Source organism: Yarrowia lipolytica, chromosome 1D (assembly GCF_001761485.1).
Source record: "Yarrowia lipolytica chromosome 1D, complete sequence".
Classification (NCBI taxonomy): Eukaryota; Fungi; Ascomycota; class Dipodascomycetes; order Dipodascales; genus Yarrowia; species Yarrowia lipolytica.
Window position 1 is genome coordinate 2,190,884 of NC_090773.1, and position 17,333 is coordinate 2,208,216.

The following is a 17,333-nucleotide window of genomic DNA, read 5'->3' on the forward strand; positions in this document are numbered from 1 at the left end:
ACTCAAAAAAACGAGTATTAATGAAACTTGCAAGACACATGATGAGGGCTGCGAAGACTCGAGTGACTCGAGAAAGTTGAAAAATGAGCCCACCCACAAACCGTGGAAGTTGCCTTTTCGAGAACGTCTAATTATCTCCTGCACATATAGGCAGTTTGGGGGTGTGGTGGTATGTGAGTGGACACATGATGACTAAAGATACAGCAGAGTGCAAGACTGTAGCATTTGTTTCAAAAAAAAAAAATTATATATATATAAGATTTGTTATCAAGAGATTCGTGTTGGTCCTACTCTCCTTTCAGTTGTTTCTGGTCAACATTCTGCGAGACAAATTCTGCTGTCCGACTCCAACTGTGATCCTGGAACTCTTCTAATCGACTACACCATTGCAAAGATCTACCTCCTCCTAATTGCCCTTCCCAGACCGTCGACGTGGTTTTTTCTGTCACTGTGGCAAGCTCCCCGAGTCCATAATCTCTGGACCTGGTTGTTTGACACATTGACGTCTGACACAAGTGACAGTTGTGAAACCCCTTGTTGCAGTACCAATACTGGGGGGGGGGGGGGGGGGGTGGATGTGAATAATATCGATATACCAGCTCTGTCGCATCTCTAGTAGAGGTGGTGACTTTGTTTGCGGTCATTATTGGTGAGTGATTCGATCTTCTAGCGTATTTATCAGCTTGCAGCCGGATCTTTCTCCTTTCATCCATCTTGTGCAGCACATTCATCAGTGTTGGCGATAATATAATGCCAGCGACATGATGAAGATGGCGACATTTGATGACATTGGCGACATTTGATGAAGTTAGCGGGGTTCTCAGCCTATGGAACCTGTCTCACGTCTGTGTCTGGCAATAATAACCGTCTGACAGGCTGCGAGATTCCAACATTGACGCAACGCGGGGGGACTTATCGAGATGTCGACAATGTCACAGTAAGAGTGGAGGAGCATTCCACGGGACGGAGCCGTCTATTTCTCGAGTGGGCTTCATCCGACGCAACCTGCAATCATTGCTGGAGAATGAAGATGTATGTACAGTACCACAACTTGATCGGAGTATTTTCCGTATTGTATGTAGTGAAGTAGTTGAGGTGTGGACAAAAAAGATAAATTGTGACAATTAAAAAGCTCATCACAAGTAGTTTTTCAACTCTCCATGCCGCTATCGTCTTCTTTCAGATCTCTAGTGGTGTTTCTAGTACAATGAAAGTGCATGTAATCTTAGGAACTCTGAAGTCAGTGCAGAACTACAGTACAGTAACAGTACCAATCTTGACGGGTGTCATCTTTAAAGCGTCTGAAACGCTTATCAACCTCATTTCATCTGAATTGAGCAGCTTGGTACCTGGTCCATGTCTCAGACATGTGTTGGAACAATATGCGCTCATAATATCTTGCGCGTAGCCGCGACTATGGTTGCTTTTTGCATCATCCGAGAGACGGGCCGACATGAGACGTGCAAGCACAAGTGACAGGACTTTCAGTCTCGTTTCATGCTGTTTCAGGACAGCTGTACTTGTAAGATGATATGTTCGTCGCCGGCGGTAGTCGTGAAGTGCGTCAGTAGCTGAGTGCATCAGTAGCTGAGTACTTCAGTAGCTAAGCGAACAGATGACATTATCTCTTTCGTAGATGGTTTCCGTAAGACGTTTGAGATGAATATAAAACAAAATTGTGTCGAATTGGTCCTACTGCCATGAGATGCATTTTTCATAGACAGTTGTCCTTTCGACGCTGAAGCAGAGAGATGAAGTTCTATAATGGTCGGGAATAGTTGTGGTAATATTGAGCTACGTCACTATCCTCTTTGTAGTAACATTAGTTGTCACGCGGTCCAACGCCCGGCCTAGACATTCTACAATAATGGTTCCAAGAGCCGATCAGGACCTGGCAAACCGGTGAACAATTGAGACAGGGGTGTTGAATACTGGTGTTGAGTGGACTTTGGATGTGAAGTAAAGACTGAAGAGCGGACGAAGAGTCAGAAAGGGCCAATTCCTCATTTTTCCGGACATGTGTTCTCCGAATTACTAATCTCATTTAGTAATTCGGAGAACACATGAGCGCTTTTTTGTTTTTATAACATTTTTAGTTCCAGTAATTACTTAGCTTTACTTCAAGTACTGCTTCAATCAACTAATTAACTAACAAAGTTATAAGTAAATGAATGTATATGCAGAAAGAAGAAAAAAAACTAACAGTAGCCAGTTGGAGACAAGACTTCTTCTAGACTGTCTGCCGCCTCTACTGCCGCTAAATAAATGTCAATAAAAGTGGAAAAGCGAGTTAGATACGTTGGACGACTTGGAGGTGCTGTACGGGTGAAACTGTACCAGTATTGCACTCTCACTGTACATTTACTGGTGGCTACAAATGAAGGGAACCGTCTCAAGAAGAAAAACCAGCAACATCGACGACATGATCTGTCCAACCTGAACTGGCCCATCTGTACTGTTTTAGTCGTAGTATCGCTCATTTTCCCGTCATATCAAACACATCACCAACGCTCGTAATTAGCATCGGTTCGCTAACGTATTCCAAACACGGATTCGAGCACCTCAACAACATGTCTCACTAGCGCGCATGACGCAAAACTTCTCCAAAGCACGGGTACATAGGGCATGTGTCTGTTAGCGTCTCGACAAGGCCGCAATTACTTATGAAACCTCATCGGCTGCTTCAGGGGGCGAGTGGCTTGCACATTTGCTGTTAATACCGAGATAACGGCGTGTGAGGTATAGTACAATGATTACATCGAGGAGCGATCAGAGAGAACAGAACAAGTCGGAAGATGAACGCAATCATTTTGACATAAAATATCAGAGCGGAAAAATCAGTTTTTATTTATTTATTTTTTCAGAATGGCACCATGGATCTACCTCGAGTCTAACTACACCAACATAATTAGTGGGTATGGTCGTTGAGTGTTGACAAATTAGTGGGAACAATGCAGAGTGTTAGAGCAATGTCGCAGAAAGAAACAAATGGCTGTATCGTTCACCACAGTCTCCGTCTGCGTCTGCTGTTTGTGTCTTTCTCGTTCGCCACGGTCCGCCTGAGTCACCATTGCCCATCTACTCCCCGGCCCAGTCATCGACTTTGAGCGATGACGCCGGTTACCGGAACCTTTGCAGGGGCAACGCCGACACCCCGGCGCGTGTGGTCGCCATTGCAACGGTTCATTCTAGCACATGTGCCATGTGGCCGTGTCGCACCTTGTATCCACGCAGCTGCTCTCCGACATGCCCAAACCCTCGCGCAATAGTGTCAGGTTTACGAGTGTCAATGCGATGGCATAATTAGTGTTTCCAACCAAGCGATATTATAGTCAACATGAAAGCGAGGTTGACGGGCGACGACGCGACGGCTGAGTTGCTGAGCCTTGTGGAAACGGCGGCCATTATATAACGCTCAAGAAGCTCGAGGCGTGTTTTCTGGCAACCACACCGACTCGGTGGCCCATTGCAACCTCCACACCTCTCCACTCTTACCCCTGGCCGGTTAAGTTAAACTCCGGCCCTTAGGCAGGGATGTGTGGGGGAAGAAAGAGTGCCAAAGAAAAGTAGTAAGTGGAGAAGGAGAAGGAGAACCAGACTGCGAATAAAGATAATAAAGGAGAGAATAAAGGAGAGAAGAATAATAAAGGGCAAAATATGCAACGAATAAAATATGCAACGAATAAAATGTGCAAAGGACAAAGTGTGCAACGGGCAAAATGTGCAACGGGCAAGTGTGCCATGGACAAAGTCGATACTCGCCATCTCCTCCCTGTCATTCTCAATCTGCAACAGCTGCCCTGGATAATGTTTCCTTTCCCAACTATTGAACGGCACCGATGGTTTCAGAAACGTCCAGGGGAACAGTATGGGGACCAACCCGGCCAAATTGCTCCAGTATATGGCACCAGAAGAGTCGTCGACATGGTTTATCAACGACACTGTTTATGTTACTCGATTTCCACAACACTGCCTCGTGGAAACGGTAAAACTGAGAGAAAAATGTTGACGCTGAAAAGAAAAAAAAAAAAAAAAAAAAAAAAAAAAAAAAACCAAACAATGATGGATCTCTCTTGATCTACCCCATTGACCATTGACCATTGATCCATTTCCCCAGCGATTATAACCACCACCGCCAAATCAACACCCAATCGCACGGCCCCAAAAAATACTTTCGGCGTAGGTTAGACTCAAAGTCAAACTTTTCAGCCAGTGTCGTATTAATTATGAGAGCAGAGACATGGATAGATCAAATGTGTTACAGACCATAGACAGGAGTTGCAGGAGCTGCAGGTCTGGCAAAACAGAGGGAAAAAGGTCGAAATGGGGCCAATTGAGGTATCAGCATCTCCCCTCACCCAATTGTTTAGTCAGAAAACCCCTCCGTTCAGCCGCTACATGCTCCCTTTGTTGATGTCACATGTAGGCCGCATCTGGCAAAAGATCTTCCCGAAAAACAAACTTTTACGGAAAAGTGACCTTGTGAGTCTAGGTAGGGCGAGAAGAGAGGCTGTGGAAGGGGCTTTGAGAGAGATAGAGATGTGGCGAGACTTTAAATGTAGTGGCAAGAGGTGGTGGATGATTCTGGAGCTGTCAGATTGTCCATACGAGACCAACTGGTCTAGTTAACAACACATCTATACGCCCCTACACAGTTCAAGATCTGTGTATTTGTTTGCATAAATCTTTTTATGGTTGGTGCGCATTGCCCATCCAAATGCGTCTTCCGTATTGGCGTTTTTGGTGGAGGACACAGGTGAAGGATCCCTCTATAGATAGCTGATTTAATCGGATTTAATCAGAGGAAATCGAGTAAAATCATGACTGTGTTCTTCCCTGTCTGAAGAACAATCAGTGACTTCTTTTCAGTCCTTCTTCGCATAACCGTGACCCCACTGATACCTACTGAACTCCATCGATACCTACTACCTACACCACAGTACATTGTACATCCATGGTACCCCCACCAAGACATGTCGATGTATGCGCGGTCACGTGACGTTTCAGACACGGGACAGACGCACAGACGCACCCCTGTCATGTATGCACGATCGAATACGTGTGTATGCAGGGATGGGGATGTCGGTGGATGTCGGTGGGTGTGGGTGGGTGTGTCTTGACACGAGTGAGCGTGTTTTGACATGAGTGAGCGTGCCGGTACGAGGGCTTATGATGGTTCCATGTTGAGATACGAGGGTGTTGTTGCCTCTCAGGTTGGTGTAGAGCGAAGAACGAGATGCCAAGCGGTTTTGGTGTGTGTTTTTCTGCTAATCAGTCATGTTGCAGGGTGTACTTGTAGCTGATGTGGTTGCTGTAACGGCCCGAATTGTCCACATCTGAAAAATAAATATTCCTGAAAAGTAAATGTTCTGGAAAACAAATATTTTGGAAAATAAAATATCTTGTCATGATCCTGCTGTGTCACTCACGCTCATGGCGACATTCGACGACAACACCTGGGGGGCATAACTCCTTAAAATTGCACGGACAATGGTCGTATAGGCACAGGGATCAGCACCGCCTGAGGCAGAGGGCACAGTGGAGGCGCTGCGCCGTGAGCCTTTTCGTATGCATTGCGTATCTGGCTTATCGCGAGTCGAGATCCACAGAGTGCAGAGGGAGAAATGGTGGGAGCGGCGTGCGTTCAATTAATGCGGGATAATCGAAAAGTCGGGCTGGAATGGGTGGGATCGTAGAGGTTGGACGGAGACAGGAAGGCGAAAAGGCGATTGGGGACTAGGTTGATGAGAAGGTGATTTGGTTGAACGCTTGCTGGTAAATACACGATTCCGCCAATGTGCCCACTCTTACCCGCCTCTGCATCACTCCTGACACCCGCTAACCCGCTGCTAGTGTGTGTTTTAGCGTCTGTTTAGCATCTTGGGCCGAGATGGTTTCGTTTCGGGTGTCAGACTGACGCACTTAGTGCAACTCTCGGAAGGTGAAACCAGTTAGCGGCAAAAGAGTTGAGGCATGGAGAAGCGGGAGCAGGCGTGGAAGACGGGTGGAAAGGGCGGAGGTGTGCAGAAAAAGAACGGTTGTCACGTGTCGTCTTCGTATTGGTCATGGTGTGTGTAATCGAGTTGCATTTTGGGTCGTGTAATGTCGGTTCGTAGTTGAGCCGTTACTTCACCGTTACTTGGCGTTGGCAGCACTAAATCAGCAATCCCCCAACGTGCGCTGCCACGACGGCCAAACACCGCAGAATCACAGAGCAGCCAGGATAAATCGAGTTATGCAGCTGTGGCTGTCCGCTCTGTTGTTCCCTCACGGCCTGTTCCTTCTCTTTTCTCCTGCAACGCTACCTGTTTACTTGGTTTCGCACCCTTGTCTTTTGCCCAAACCGGATTCCGGATTAGTCGGTGGTAGTGGTGAGAAGGAGGCGAGATAAGGGGATTGTGTGTAGTGTGCACGTGTCATGTGATCCGGTGGAGTACAAGAGCTTCCGTCTCTCCGGGTACACAGCGCCTCTTGGTCCGAAATTACCACACTCCACCGTGCGCTGTTAAATGACAACCAGGTCTGCTGGCGACTGTACGGCGTGTGCTGTACCAGAGTCGTCCGACATTATGGCCGTGGCGCCATCCGGGTCTGCAATTATTATTCTTTAGCGAGACGGGAGAGAGAGGCTGAAAGTGAGCCACTGACATGGCGACGAGACGAGACGAGACGAGACAGGCGAAACGAGACGACAACGAGCAGGTCGGAGAGTGTCGAGTGTAGACCTACCTCGTCCACCGCCTTCGCCGCCGACTTCACTGCCGACTTCACCGCCGACTTCACCTACCAGTTCACCGCGCAAAACACAAAATCATGGCTCCAGTTGACGGCGAAGAAATATTATCACCAACAAGCAGAGTGAAAAACGCAAAGTGAAATAACAAGAGACTGGCACGAATGAACCACAACAGTGATGCAGCGCAAATAGGGCAAAAAACCTGACTAAACTCGGGCCAGCAGAGACACTTTGTGTGCTGTTTCTTGTGCTGTACTTGTGCTGTACCCAAGATGTGCCAAAACAAACACCGTGCCAGACCGAGCCCGATATTATTCAAGGATGGAACCACCAGTGTTTGGGCTTCCGGAAGTTGAAACAGGCCATGATTGGAGCCACCACAGCCGAACACGGGTCAGGAAATGTCGGGCTTGGGGCAATTGTGGACGCCATTGGCGGTAACACGAGTACGACTTAGGGTACCGGAACCAGGGAAGGTAGCTACAGCACACATGTCGGACCCGTACCCTACGCTCACTACAAAGTTGCCCCTTGCTGAAAGGAGCCAGTAGTGGTGTGAACAAGGGTTGCTAGCAGACCACATTTTGCTCTGGTCAGAGCCACGGCGCTTCGGCTAATGTCGATGGGGCGTATCAAGCCACTGCGGCCGTCCACTTGTCTCTTTTCCGCTCTCTACCGTCTCTACGACCCCTGATTTTCAGATCGTCGGATCTGCCAACCTTCGGATCGGGTGCATTTTAGCCTTCAAAAAAATGCACCTTGAAAAAAGGCCCAAATCAAAAAAAAAAAAAGAACCCCAAAAAACACAAAATCAAACTCTACATCAAACCTAGCCAAAACTTACAGCCTCCGCTTTTTGATAGATAGAAAAGCCCGAGCTGTATAAGAAGCGTGGGCCCGCTGGTAGACCAGACACAACCCACCCAAGTCGCAGCCACAAGTCCACAGACTGGAGCCCAGATCCTCTCTCGTCTTCACACACAGACACATCACATACCCCCTACACACATCCACATCACATGGACAGACTCATGAAGGCCAAGGCTAGACACACGTCGACGTGTGCCGGCAGCGAAAAACCCAACCAGCGACTGTCGACATCAACCCACTCATCTCTCAACTCACAGTTTTCCTATAACAGCTATCCCGAGTCCACCTACAGCGCCCAGAGCGGTGGCGTTTCTCCCACCTCCCAAAAACCAATGGTGGTTCTAGGTGACTCTCTCATTGTGGAGAAGAAGCTGGACTCCGCCACAGCTACCTCCACAACCACCCCCTCCTCTCACAACACCGACTCGGTCGCAGACATCTACGACAGCTATGCGGACAACAAGCGTCTGTCTATGGGCTCCTTCTCGTCGTCGGGATCGGACTTGTCGGACCTCAGCAACGACTTCCTGCTGCAGGCCATCAAGGACTCGACGACCGGCGCCACCGGCGCCATCAAAATGGACTTCCACCAGAGCCACCAGGGCCACAGACAGACCGCAGACCAGTCGGAAAAGTTCCAGGGTCTGGGCTACCAGACCGAAATCGTCTACACACACGTTTCCGAGTCTCAGATGCACCAGCTGCAACCCACCGTCACACAAGAGTCGACCGGCTCGGAAAAGATGAAGGCCGACATCTCCTCGAGACTTCGCACATTGAAGGGGAGATTCATCAAGTAATTATTTATCTATTTATAGGAGCGGGTGAGCGCATGCGACCAAGCGCGCAAGCACGCAAAAGACACTGCCTGATCCACAATACATGCCATGACTGAACGAATTGCAAAGAGTAGAATGTTACGAGTATTGTCTGCCAATCTTGCTAAAGACACATCATCAACACCAGTCCAAAGTGCATTAGTTCAAGCAGGATCTATAGATCTCAGTCTAGACGTGGATCATCTAATGTCTTCCATTGTTGAGCACAAGTGGGTTCGACTAGTGGGGATCTAAATCGCAGCTATTTGCCCAAGGAGGCTGGTTGGTTAGATTGGAAGGAGTAGATCCAGTGAACTTCGCAACAGTAGCACATACTGTACAAGTTTTGCTTATTTTGGAAGATTGATGGTGTTTACACTGGTATACAGTACATACAAGTGCAAGGTAGACCGCCATTGACACTGCAATAGGAGACTGAATCGCCACTGGGCTAGTATGAGCCAACAAGTGTTAGTTATTGTGGACACAATAGCTCAGCGTCTACTACTTGGTTTATATTGATGTTTGCAGGCTAAGACACATTGTCCTACTAGTATGGTATTACGGTAGTAATCAGTCTGGCAACTGAGAATGGAAGACTAGAGGTAGGATACTGTACTATTACTTGTAGGAGCTCAATTGCTAGTATTGTACTTGTACAAGTAACAGCTTACAGAACCCTGTAGCAGTTGTCGCAGAATCTCTCTAAATCAACTAATTGGCAAGCGTATATACCGCCAAAGTGACCAGATGCGGTTCGTCACTATCCGAAGTTTGGCCGCGGTTGGACCATTGCACGATATTCTGGTGCATAGCTGTATGAAGTGTGTTAGAGCGACTGGAGCGACATGTGGAGCCATTGTTTGTACAATTAACGGTGATGCTTGTGATTAATCACCGTAATTGTGCGAATTGGTGCTTTTACACGACAGTACGGTGCGTCTGCTACGGTTCTTTCACATGTACGGTACGTACTGTACCGATATGTGCCCAGGAACATGACGCTCTGCGCTTTGAAAAGGTCTGGTAATACTGCAACAAAGGTGGAAAAATCACCAGGATTGAACCACCCACATTCCTTGGCAACGTCGCGTGACATCTACATCGTTCGACTCTGCATCTGCGATAATATTGATCGTGTGCAGACCCTGGAGGTGTCCTCTGTATGATAGTCGAGTACCAAGGACGACGCTATGAGCCAGTCGAATTCTACGTTCCCGGAAGCAAAACAAGTAACGGTCCAATGTTGAGTCGCAGTTTGAGTGATGGTCACTTTGTCTCATCACCCCATTGGCATGGCTTGGACGTTTCTTTTGGCCAAGGGATGTCGGCGGCGGCCCGGATATTATTACGGGGAAAGCAAGGGATCCAAACAGGAAGGCGACGAACAGACGATGAAGAGGAATTTCTGAAATGGCAAACAAGGAATCAATATTGGGGTGTGGAAACGCGAAAACGCAACCCCAATATGATACTCGGTGCAGTAGCTAGTCGATCATCCGCCAACAGGGTTAGGAGAGGAGATTGGTTGCGGACAAGTGTGCTTGTACAGTATTGTAGTTTAGAATTGCTTCTTCGTTAAAAGACATCGTCGTCAGAGTCTTGTTTAGTGTCCGATTGCTTCTGTCTCCTGCCGCGTCGTTTAGTTGCTTCTTCCTCCTGCTCTGTCTGTTTCTTCTTCCATCTCGTATGATCAAGGGGTAAGTTGGGGTTGGTGCACCACAACAGAACCAGACCATGGCAACGGTGACAAAAGCTCTTGGACAATATTACATACACAGGGCCGGGTCAGTTTGGTTCGAGACGAATCTCACGCTCGTCGTTGACAGCCCACATCACCACCACCGGCTGGCTTATGTAAAACACAACGCCCACCCAACGTTGCAGAAGTTAATGGCAACGTTTCAGACGTTATTGCCGACTTTGCAACCTGTCTGGAGTTTGGCAGTGACTCGAGCGCTTGCTTTTTCCACTCCAACCTCCACTTTCACAAGTGCTGATACTTGTCCGAGAGCTTGATCTAGATTAGTTTTTTTTTTTTTTTCCCACTACTTTTCACCGTTGCTTTTTTGTATTTCTCATCATCCTCGACACGTCCACACAACACACTCCAGCAGCTCGCACGATGCCGAAAAACACACAGAAAAGTTGCCGGCGACGCAGCCCCTTGTTTGGCACGCGATGCACAAAATATTTCGTCTTTTCGTGCACAATTGAGCACCAGAGAGTCTCTGCAAACACGTACCCCACCCCGCATAGAGTTGAGACCATGCTTCCCCCCAACCCTAGATGAACCTTCGCACGCATAACTGGTGGAAACATCACACCACTTTCTGCGCTGAAACAAAAGCGCGAAGCTTGGGTTGTTGTTTTTTTGGCCTTGTGTAGCCGCTGGTGTTTGGCCTTGTGTTTAACGGTGAGCTTTTTGGACCCCTGGTGTTCTTCCCGAAGGCCGTTTTGGACAAGGCACTTGGGTGTGGTCTCAACAGGCCGTCTTGGTTTTGTCTTGGTTGTCTTGGTTTTGTCTCGGTCTTGTCTTGGTCTTGTCATGTTTCCACGCATTTGTAAGTATTACTTAGACCAGCCATATATCATTAGTGGAACGTATTACATCTGTCAACTACTGTCACCACACCAAGCGAACTACATAATGCAACGTACTGTACTGTACCTTACTGTTACTCAGGACGCGGGTACACCGTATGGCACTCAAACCGTACCTCACTCAGATGCATTGAGGTCCATAAATCAGACGATCGGTTCCTGACGCACAGCACACCGCCTCCCTTTGTGTTTCTTGTGTTTTTCTTCTTTTTCCCGTGTTTTTCTTCTTTTTCCTGTGTTTTTCTTCTTTTTCTTGTGTTTTTCTTCTATTTTTGCGCGTGCGCCAACTCAACAAGGGACAAAAAACTTCAACCGCCAGTACTGTCATGCAGCCTGCAGCTCCAACAGAAGACGTTATAATTTGCGGTTCGTCTTCGGCATCTGAAAATTGCTCAAAGTCGGGAAATATTTTTTCACTATTCACTTCGCCGGAAACTCCCCGATCCATGTAGAACCCGATCCATGTAGAACCCGATCCATGTAGAAACCCTACTGCGGCCCTACCAGAAAAAGTACTGACTGTAGGCAGAAAGATGGACAGAGCCACTGCATGTGCTTTGGTGTAGACTTTCCGGGGTAGAGTTGACATGAGGACTGTAACTCGAGACTTGGACACGGTGGAAACAAGCGGAAACCTCGAATCAAACCAGATCCGCTACAGGTGTTTCCATTCCGAACCCCAGCCAAATCCGCCAACTCCTGATCCAGTTAGGCCCTTCCCAAAAGACCCCAAAAGACCCCAAAATGCATGGACAACGCTGATGCATTGCGGAAAAAGTAAAGACGCCATTAGACTCGTTTGCCGACTCCAAAGTGGGCTCATGTCTCGCCCGGAGTAATCAAACACTCGCCATAAACTCGTGAAAATCTCTCTCGGAGCAGTGTCGACGAACCGTGTCACATCTGTGTCACCGTGGAGCTGCTACTTGTAGTGTTGCAAGGGGTAGTGTGGTACGACTGCCATGGCGACCGTTTCATCCGCACCTGCACCGCCTCTGTCAAGCCGTCTAAAACACCTATTTCAACCAGGCTGGTTACTGCACCGCGACTCCTACGTTGCCCTACAGCCCGCACTCAACCCCCAATAGACTACAGGGGCTCGCATCCGAACTGGATAGACGTACGTAGCCGCCAGCAGACAGGTGAATCGTACATGATGCAGAGGGCTGGAAGCGAGTTGTAGCCACAGTGGATAGGAGTTGGACAACCCACAGCTGCACAGCTGCTCACCAACATGCTGCTGGGTGTCCTCCACGGGCTAGCTGCAGACAGCTTGCTGGAACAGGTACGGGCTACAAGCATTGCATGCTCTATCTTCTTTTGGTCATATGAAACCTGTGCCTGTACGAGGAGTCTGTCTGCAGATTGAGGGACGAGATCCACAGCAAGTGTAGATCGATGGTGGGCCTTACAGCAAGTGTAGATCTGGATTCATCAGAATAAGTATCTTCCACTACTGTACTTGTATTCGGCTTTGGCGGTCACTTACCAAGCGCGACACCTCAATACATGGGGACAGGATGATCATTCATATTTGAAGATGGCATGCTCATTCTTCCGGCTGAGAAGCCCACTCATAGCGTGGTACAATGTAGGCTAGTAACAACCAGGCCGATGGAGATAAACAATCGAGAAACAATCGAGAAACAAATCTGCTATAGATGAGTTATTCCACGTTCCGATTCTGGACTACTTGAATTACCAGGTGCTACTCTGAAAATTACGCAATCCTGCCCGATATTGGTACCTGAATGTGGCTACTGACAAGGCGGTTCTGATGGTAGAATCAAAACTCTCCTATAATCACTCCCTGGAGAGCTGATCCAGATCATACATCACAGCATCTTCAAAGAGACACTCCAAACTCTACTGCCCAATATCAACATGCGGAGACATAGTTCACGACACAAGCCCGCCCTACAAACAGATACAAACACGATATCCGCGGCCATTTTGATACCTTGTGTCTCACGTGATGAGGAAAAACAAGTTGTCGTACAAGTTTTCGTACTCTTCACGTGATTTGGGGCCAGATAACATATGCCACTTGACTGGAAAATTATGGCGAGCACGAAATGAGAGTCGCCATAATGTTGGCGGTTGCAGTTGTGAGTGGTGAGTTGGGTGCACACAGTGAATCTGAGTGTTTTGAGTGAGCTCTTTAGTTTCGCGGTCATGTCTAAAGTGCTTGTCTGTTGGTGTATACTGTAGCTTATACACCCCTCTCGTTTCACTGCTCGAAAACATTCCGCGCTATCATTTGCTCTCGCTCGACTGCTGCAACCTGCTGTACCACTCTGTCCAAGAGTATGGAAGACCATCTTGACAGTGACGGACACAAGATATCCACTTCGGTCGTCCGTCTTCTCGATCCAGCCATTCACATAAACTGAAGACATTGCGAGGATTATGAGCCCAAAAGATATAAAGCCAGTGGGTCTGGGGATCGCTCTACCCATACAAGACGGTAAGATGGACTGGACTGATCCCAGCTCCGGCTACAACTTCATCCAAGGTGACTTTTTCGAGGTGTCAAACACCATCGCCCCCGATGCCATCGGTCGCGGTGCACTTGACATCACAGCTATTCCGACTGAGAACGATCTTACTGTTAAGCTGTTTGACGAGTTTTGCCATGACGACATGTACGAATCGGCGATTGATTCCGCTTCGCACAACTCCGTCAACTCAACCTCGAATCCAACATTTGGGTCCCCCTCGTTGGCGCCGATTGATTCAGCCCCCCATTCAGCCAACGTTACGCCTCAGAGCGTATTGGCTCAGCATGGACTGATGGGTGCTCCGGCTGTTCCTGAGCAGCAGCAGTCAAACGTGCACATCCAGCAACAATACCAGACCCAGGTCCATACTGAGGATCACCAGCCCCAGCAAGAGCAGGCCCAGACTCCGTCCTTGGCTCACCCTCAGCGGCAACCCCATTTCCAGAACCTGCAAAGTCAGCTAGATCATGAACAGCAGACCCAGCATCAATCTGACGCCGAGCACCAAACCCACCCCAGCAAAACCCACCAACCAGCAAACCCACCACCAGCAAACCCACCACCAACAGCAGCTTCAAGTCGAGTTGGAGAATCAGACTACGAATGAGCCTCCGGTTGGTCACTATGCTCAGCAACTGTACTCTGCGGACCATCAACTGCAGCTTCAGGCTCACCCGTCTGGGCATGCTGCTGTCCAGTCTCAGCTGCAAGTTCGCCCCCAGACTTCTCTGTTTCCCAACCATGATCATGCTGAGTTTGTTCAATCCCGGTCTCGGGCTCAGCTTCAAGATTCTCAGCTGGTTCATCTTCAGCGACCAGGCCAGACTCAGTTTCATCATCATCCCACTGCTCAGTCTCATATTCAAACTCAGAATCACTTGAACCACGGCGATCCTCCTCAGACAATGTCTGGTCAGATTCATTTTGATCGCCAGACTCAGTTGAAACTGGAGTTCGAGCCACATCCACATCCTCCTGTTCAGTCTCATTCTGGAGTTGGCATGCAATCTCATGCTGAGACTTTTCAAAATGGTGCTGCTCAACCTCAACCGAGTGCTCTGCAGACTGGCTCTGCGCAGCCTTCTCAGGCTCAGAACCAACATCCTTCTGCCGTATCGGCGCAGTCGACACCCGAAACTGTCCCCTCGCCCTGTCTGAACTCTCCGCCCGTGCATGCAAATGATACCTCTCCTGGAACCGTTTCTGCCGGAAAGCAGTCTACCACTCCTCAGTTCCCTGCTCAGTATAGCCAGAGTCTTGATCAGAGTAGTAGTGAGTCTCAGCTGCAACGGCAGCAACTGGTTGTCCAGAATTCGTCTCTCATTTACAACCAGCAGCTTCTGAACTCACCATCCCAAGTTCCCCAACAAGCACAATTCCAACCCCAGCTCGGAGAACCGTCGCAGGAGCTGACCATGGCTCAGTTTCCTGCTCAACAAGTGATGTCTCCGGTAACTCGCACGCTTCAGTTTCACGTGGGTGCTGCTCCTTCTAACGCGACTCTGTCTAACCAACCATCACCTAACCAGTTCCAGATGATTGTCGCTCCGGCAGCTCCCATCGGCTTTTCCTCTCGTCCTTGGAGAACAGACCCGTTTCAACGATGGTATTCTGCACGGATCCAGATGCCGTTGGAACCTGAGACGGCAGAGGATGTGAACATCTGCAACCGGCTTGAGCGAGCGGTTGCCAAGGTCAAGATCTGCGAGGACCTGCAGTACTCGACCGTCAGGGCGTGGGATATCAACCAACCTCTGACGCTCGGACAGTACGACGCCATGAACAAATGTGAAGGTGAAATCGTCGAGTTGTCACACCATCGACTTGACGAGCGAGAGCAGCGAGAGAAGGATGATGAGAAGCTGGCTCTGGAGTGTTCCAGGAACGAGTTACTGGCTCTGCATCTTCGAAACCAACTGATGCAGTTCAAACTCATGTTTCATGGCCACCCTCATTTCCACGCGCTCCGAGTGTGTAACGAAACCTGTCTTACGCGATACCCTGCATATCCCCCTCCTTCCAATGCTGTGGTTGGAGTAGCTGGAAGTAATGCTTCGACCGACAATATGACGCTGTCACCGCCAACACTCCTAGAACCGCTCTCACCACAGGAGCTGCGGCGGCTAGAACAGCTCGAGGAAGAAAACGAAAACGACTACTCCAACTTTCCTTGGGCCCATAGATTGGTGAGCTTGACACAGCTTGAGCGATGGAAGCAACGAACGCACATTGTCGGTGAGCTCTTCTACTCGTCCCGACCAATACACGCGAGGCAGATACGCAACATTGTCAGGTTTCTGGAAGATGACTTTATGCACATCAAGGTGACCTCTCTTCGCGCCCGCGAGGTACTCCGGGAGCACTTCAAGAACCCCTACGTCACTCTGTTTGACCACCTCCAGCGTCAGAGGGTACCTGAACAGAGGAATCCCCACATCTACCAGTACGTTGAGTCGATCATGGACAATGTCTACCTGTCGGCCTACTACCGAGTGGAGGCTAAGAAGGGCACACGGAAGCTGGATGGCCCAGGAGGCGAATACATTCCAGACGAGAAGGATATTGGAGAGCGGTACTGTGGGATATGTGACAAGTGGTTCAAGACGCGAAACCACAATTGGGCGTCCCATATGACATCTACTCACGGTGTCTGCTCTGCAACCAAGTCCATCTACCCTTTCCCTCTAGCTGTCATTCTCGGCATACCTTCTACGACCCAGAAGGAGGATGGGCTTGTGGTCCACCAGAACATCATCTTCGAGACTAACTCCGACGGCGATCTTCAGATCCAGAACGAATCCCAGCCACGTCACCATCTGCTGCCCGACAAGGACATCAAGCTCAGTGGTCTGTGTCCCATTTGCTGCCACTATGTTCCGCTCTATTGCAAGCGAGGTGCCACTGTCTGGACCACCTGGTTCCGACACCAGGACAAGCATATCCGTGAGTTCAACCAGGAACGAAACGGAGGTGTGGCTGTCAACCACAACAATCCACGAAACAACAAGACACGAAAAGAGCAGATTTGCAAGGAGCGGATGCAGGCCTGGAGACAGCAACAGGAGGAACGGATGAGCAAGCGACTCAAAAACGACGATATGGCGTTCCTGGAGGAGGGTGTGGTTGTCGATAATGTTCAAAATGGCAGCTGGCTCAATGAGGAGTTTGCCATGACCCAGGCCGAGGTCACGTTGACGTACCAGATGGGGTATCAGGAGTCTGAGCCCGGTATTGGGAGTGGCATTCAGGAATTTTTTTAAGCGGGTGGTTTAGATGTGATATTTTTTTGTAATGAGTATTTATTGTCATGTGAAGAACAGTATGTACTGACAAGTACAAGTAGAATACCCTTGGGCCCATGGGGATGTAGTAAGAACAATCGCAGTTAGGTAAGCATATTGATATGATATGATCCGGACCCAAAAAGAATGGCTGATATCTTTCGCACGTGAAGTATCACGTGATCCACTTATTACGCGTCTCGGCCACGTGCTTGATTCACGTTCTCCACACGAAAGACACATTACGCGAAAGCCGCAATCGAAAACATGTTGCAGTTTCAGGGTGCAACGTTCAGGCACGTTTCTGAAACCCGCTTGCTGATTGCTGCTGGATTTGCTACTTGAACAAGTTATACCGAGAAACAGGGTTGGAGAAAATCCGAGTAAATCACGTGACAACAGGAGATTCGGAGGGAGTTTCCGTTCTATACACGCCTTTGTATCCCTTTATTAGCCCCTTTGAACCCGAGACTCACACCTGTCTCGCTTTCGTTTCCCATTGGTCAACTCTATTCAGCTCTAT

At 48.9% G+C, this 17,333-nt stretch overlaps 9 protein-coding genes across 9 annotated transcripts; 7 read left to right on the forward strand and 2 right to left on the reverse strand.

The window, feature by feature from the left end:
• Positions 1 to 2,917: 2,917 nt before the first annotated feature.
• YALI1_D21938g (uncharacterized protein) lies at positions 2,918 to 3,307 on the forward strand (the record flags this gene model as incomplete). Its single annotated transcript, XM_068282743.1, has 2 exons — positions 2,918 to 2,923; positions 2,966 to 3,307. 2 exons carry the CDS (start codon positions 2,918 to 2,920, stop codon positions 3,305 to 3,307), a joined length of 348 nt encoding a protein of 115 aa, XP_068138844.1.
• Positions 3,308 to 5,973: 2,666 nt separating this feature from the next.
• YALI1_D21968g (uncharacterized protein) lies at positions 5,974 to 6,391 on the forward strand (the record flags this gene model as incomplete). The annotated part of the gene is made up of 2 exons (XM_068282744.1): positions 5,974 to 6,070; positions 6,117 to 6,391. 2 exons carry the CDS (start codon positions 5,974 to 5,976, stop codon positions 6,389 to 6,391), a joined length of 372 nt encoding a protein of 123 aa, XP_068138845.1.
• Positions 6,392 to 6,509: 118 nt separating this feature from the next.
• Positions 6,510 to 6,862, forward strand: YALI1_D21974g (uncharacterized protein; the record flags this gene model as incomplete). Its single annotated transcript, XM_068282745.1, has 2 exons — positions 6,510 to 6,575; positions 6,623 to 6,862. 2 exons carry the CDS (start codon positions 6,510 to 6,512, stop codon positions 6,860 to 6,862), a joined length of 306 nt encoding a protein of 101 aa, XP_068138846.1.
• Positions 6,863 to 6,897: 35 nt separating this feature from the next.
• YALI1_D21978g (uncharacterized protein) lies at positions 6,898 to 7,193 on the forward strand (the record flags this gene model as incomplete). The annotated part of the gene is made up of 2 exons (XM_068282746.1): positions 6,898 to 6,910; positions 6,958 to 7,193. 2 exons carry the CDS (start codon positions 6,898 to 6,900, stop codon positions 7,191 to 7,193), a joined length of 249 nt encoding a protein of 82 aa, XP_068138847.1.
• A 562-nt stretch (positions 7,194 to 7,755) lies between these two features.
• Positions 7,756 to 8,406, forward strand: YALI1_D21986g (uncharacterized protein; the record flags this gene model as incomplete). Its single annotated transcript, XM_502956.3, has 1 exon — positions 7,756 to 8,406. The coding sequence occupies one exon, from the start codon at positions 7,756 to 7,758 to the stop codon at positions 8,404 to 8,406; it is 651 nt and encodes a 216-aa protein (XP_502956.3).
• Positions 8,407 to 10,479: 2,073 nt separating this feature from the next.
• Positions 10,480 to 10,986, reverse strand: YALI1_D22018g (uncharacterized protein; the record flags this gene model as incomplete). Its single annotated transcript, XM_068282747.1, has 1 exon — positions 10,480 to 10,986. The coding sequence occupies one exon, from the start codon at positions 10,984 to 10,986 to the stop codon at positions 10,480 to 10,482; it is 507 nt and encodes a 168-aa protein (XP_068138848.1).
• Positions 10,987 to 12,863: 1,877 nt separating this feature from the next.
• YALI1_D22043g (uncharacterized protein) lies at positions 12,864 to 13,427 on the reverse strand (the record flags this gene model as incomplete). The annotated part of the gene is made up of 1 exon (XM_068282748.1): positions 12,864 to 13,427. One exon carries the CDS (start codon positions 13,425 to 13,427, stop codon positions 12,864 to 12,866), a length of 564 nt encoding a protein of 187 aa, XP_068138849.1.
• A 73-nt stretch (positions 13,428 to 13,500) lies between these two features.
• YALI1_D22044g (uncharacterized protein) lies at positions 13,501 to 14,136 on the forward strand (the record flags this gene model as incomplete). Its single annotated transcript, XM_068282749.1, has 1 exon — positions 13,501 to 14,136. The coding sequence occupies one exon, from the start codon at positions 13,501 to 13,503 to the stop codon at positions 14,134 to 14,136; it is 636 nt and encodes a 211-aa protein (XP_068138850.1).
• A 298-nt stretch (positions 14,137 to 14,434) lies between these two features.
• On the forward strand, positions 14,435 to 16,789 carry YALI1_D22053g (uncharacterized protein; the record flags this gene model as incomplete). The annotated part of the gene is made up of 1 exon (XM_502957.3): positions 14,435 to 16,789. One exon carries the CDS (start codon positions 14,435 to 14,437, stop codon positions 16,787 to 16,789), a length of 2,355 nt encoding a protein of 784 aa, XP_502957.3.
• Positions 16,790 to 17,333: the final 544 nt, after the last annotated feature.